Source organism: Hibiscus syriacus, unplaced genomic scaffold (assembly GCF_006381635.1).
Source record: "Hibiscus syriacus cultivar Baekdansim isolate YM2019G1 unplaced genomic scaffold, ASM638163v2 tig00116972_pilon, whole genome shotgun sequence".
NCBI classification, from domain to species: Eukaryota; Viridiplantae; Streptophyta; class Magnoliopsida; order Malvales; family Malvaceae; genus Hibiscus; species Hibiscus syriacus.
Window position 1 is genome coordinate 31,196 of NW_024063496.1, and position 3,713 is coordinate 34,908.

General features: G+C 31.8%; 1 protein-coding gene across 1 annotated transcript; it reads right to left on the bottom strand.

The window, feature by feature from the left end:
• Positions 1-1,190: 1,190 nt before the first annotated feature.
• On the bottom strand, positions 1,191-3,408 carry LOC120192189 (protein POLAR-like 1). The gene is made up of 4 exons (XM_039195017.1): positions 3,382-3,408; positions 2,718-2,973; positions 1,971-2,359; positions 1,191-1,499 (listed from the first exon to the last, which is right to left on the bottom strand). Exons 1-4 carry the CDS (start codon positions 3,406-3,408, stop codon positions 1,191-1,193), a joined length of 981 nt encoding a protein of 326 aa, XP_039050948.1.
• Between the last annotated feature and the right edge of the window lie 305 nt (positions 3,409-3,713).

Below are 3,713 nucleotides of genomic sequence, written 5' to 3' on the forward strand. Positions count from 1 at the left end.
TATTTAAAGATTTTAATGAAAAAAAATTAGAGATTTTACACAAATATCACTTAACATAAATTAATTACTTGTTAGCATTGTTTCAGAAAATTTTATAAATCTAGCAAGTAATTAATTTGTGATATTTGTGTAAAACGTAACTTTTTTTTTTTGCACTAAAGACGCCTGAATTTCCAACAAGGGATTTCACTCTTAAAGACAGAGATTTTCAACTGATTTTCAAATGGTAAGAATCCGAGATATCCTAAAGTCTTTGGTATTGCATTATAAAAAACACGCTAGATGAGGAATTAATCAACTGAGTACATCATTTTGAGAAATAAACTTTCTCATCCACATTATTTAGGCACTTTTGCGAGCAAAGTGAGGATTTTACTGTGTTATATGGAGAGGCGTTTTCTCTTTTGGTCTAAGTCGATGGACAACCTATGTTATCTGACCTATAATGGGTTTATCTTGTTTTAGTTCGTTATAACAGATGTTTTAAAAAACTCTCATGGGCTAAGTTTTTCGAATTGGGTTTTTCTCTTCGATCTAGAATGGTTGTCGGCTGTCACAGGTTACTTTTGTCTCCGAAGATAATAGATAATTGGGCGAACTGGTTTGGTTTTTCATTCCATTCAACCAATTTGTAGACTAATTCAAATTTTAAAATCATTTATATTATTTCGATTTGGATTAATTTTAAATTATGTTTGTTTTATAATTGAATTATTTAAATTCTAAATCACTGTATTTTAATTATTTTAATTTTAATATTAAACTTTCTAGAATTCAAAGAATGGTTATTATAATAAAAAAATGGGATGTTTCTTTCTAGATGAAAATTGTAAGATTTGTCTGAATTTAGTATACTAGAATAAAACAATAACCCTTATCTTTCTCCTATAAAATAATGGTCCGCAAAATAACAAATGCAAACAACAATTAATGAAAATATGGATTGTAGAAGTATTAATTGACGAAAGAAATCCCTTTAACCTGTGAATTAGTTTCCCTGTTTCCTTATTCTCCAATGCACTGGCAAACAAACCAAAACGCCATTAAGCAAAAATCCAAAGACTAGCGACACAAAAGGGAAGCAAGCAATTCATCTTCAAACACCAACAACTACAGTGACAATGCTGATTTCAGCTACATATGTATAATCTCTCAAAAAAGCACCACAGTAAAGTAGCGATTTTCTCACCTCAACTGGTGGGCATGTTGACCATATATCGTGAAGGTTCTTGAACATGCATTGACATAAGCTGTGCAGTGTCTTTCCACCAATAAATCTCTTTTTCCTTGTCACGAAGCTCTTGCTTTGCACTTGCCAAAGCAATTTCTAATTCTCTTATCTGCTCTTCTTGCCTCGTTTCCAGCAATTCGTGCAACCGTCTCTCCAGTTCATACGGAGGAACCGCGGGTTGCAAGTCCGGACAATCTTCTTCTGTAGGATCAACCACTTCTCCATAGCTCATACTCTCACTTCTACTTGAACTATTAACACTACTCTCCTGTACTTGCAAACACTACCATTTAAAATCATTCTAGGTTTGAGTTAATTTTAACTCGAAGACCGTTGATTTGCATTATTGGGATTTTTCATATCATGTGATTACAAGTGTGAAACATTTTATTTTTAGGTTCTGAACACTTTAAATTCGATTTATTTTAATAATTTATTTGTTTTTTTAGTTTAAATTAGTGTAGGTTTGAATCCTATCTATTTTAAGGATTTTTTAAATTATAAATTATAAACACTAATCTTAAATCTTAAAGTTGTCAAGTATCATTAAGTCAATATGTACCTGTAGTTTTTGAGTATTATAAAATTAAGATTCTAAAGTTATAAAAGATTTTACTATCAAATTGAAATAAGTTGAATATTAGATTTGAATAAATCAAAACAATTTTTTTTTTTAGTTTGGATCAGTAGGTTCAAATTAAATATGCGAAACAAAGAAATTTGAAAGTTTCAGACGTACCTCTATGGGATCCTGAGGTTGATTTGTGGATAATTTGCCTGAACGGAAATGGAGTTCTAAACGTTCTAACTCAACTTCAAGTTCTGTTTCAAGTCTATCCATTCCCTCGAGACAACTATCTTCTTTCGGCACATCATCGAATTTCAAAGGCTGATCAAATATTACTTTCTCCATGTTCAAACCTTCCTGGACGCCATTGTTTGATTCAATCTCTTTAGCAGAAATGAATAAGTCTTCATTTCGAAGCTCCTCTTTAACATTTTTAAGAACACTCTCCATTTGAATTCTCAATTCCGTTATCTTTTGAAGTTCATTTTTACTCTCAGCAACCAGTTGCAGCAAAAAGCATCCTATCACCACGTTGAAATTAGCTTCCGTCCTGCATCTTTCTGTGTTTTTTTTTGGTTAAAAAGCGGAACAAATTAGAAATTAGAACTCAAAAATCAAATTATAAACCTTTCTTACCTAAAGTCGGTATATCCCAAATCCCATGGTTTTCAAATTGGTTCGCATATCCGATAAGAGAAAATCGAGCATGCTAATGGTCTAATTCGATAAGATTAACTATCCTACGAATATTTTATTATTTAAAAATCTTCAAAAATAATATTATATATTGTATTTCGTTCCTCCAAATAAATCCAAACACTATCTCATGAAATTAAATTCCAAATAAATAGTGCTTTGTACCGATACACATTCCTCTTGACATTGTTGTAATCAATCAGAAACTAATACAAATTTCACCTGATGACAAATCAGGACGAGCGGCGGCTTGATTGGGATGGGCCACGTCATCACCTTCTCCTTTCGTCTTCACCTTACGACGCTCAATGGCAGAGAAGAAACGAGCAGCGATCCGGCGCGGCGCGGAGCAGTTCAATCCTAGGCAACGGTCCATGAGAAGCAGGCTTTCTTCTTGGGAGTAAAGGAGAGTAAACCGAGGAGGGTTAGGGTTAAAAAGACTATCAGTAACGGCACCGAGATTTTGGATATTTCTCGGCTGCAGAGTTCATGTATAATTGTAGCAGAATGAGAAATGAATAGATACACGCACACGGATTGCAAATACAGTAAAAATTTGTCGTTTTCAATTTGGAGGGAAAGTTTATTATTATTTAGATTAATAAAAAAAATCTAACTGTATTTTTTTTAATTTAGATGTTTAAAATTTTTTCGATCAATTTAGGTGTCTCATATTATCATTTTAAATGGTTCGTGATGGCCATTAAAAATTTATTAGGTGACATATATCATAGTAGATAATTTTGTATTTAAAAAAACTTAAAAATATTATTATATTTTAAAAACCCTAATCTTTCTAAAATTACAAAAAAAACTCAAATCTCTAAAATTTCTTAAAATAAACCATAAAATCTCTAACCATAAACTTACCTTTTCAATTACTGACTACGGACGTTGACGTCGACCTTGCCATATCTTTTGTTTGTCATCATCAGTCTTGTCTTTGATATGATTGTCGAAATCATCATATGTTGCGAATTTCAACTGTTTGATTCGTCAGGTTTACCGTTGATTTTATCGTTGGGTGTAATTTTTGAGTGATTGTTTATCGGGTAAATGATCTTCGGGTGGAAACGCGTTCGAGGGTAGGCTCCGTTGACGATAACAATTGCAAAATTGACCGCAAACGTGGATATAAGATTGAAATTAGAGTTTTTAAAGTTTTGAGTTTTTTTAATATTTATGAAATTTTGAGATTTTTTAATAAAATAATATTTT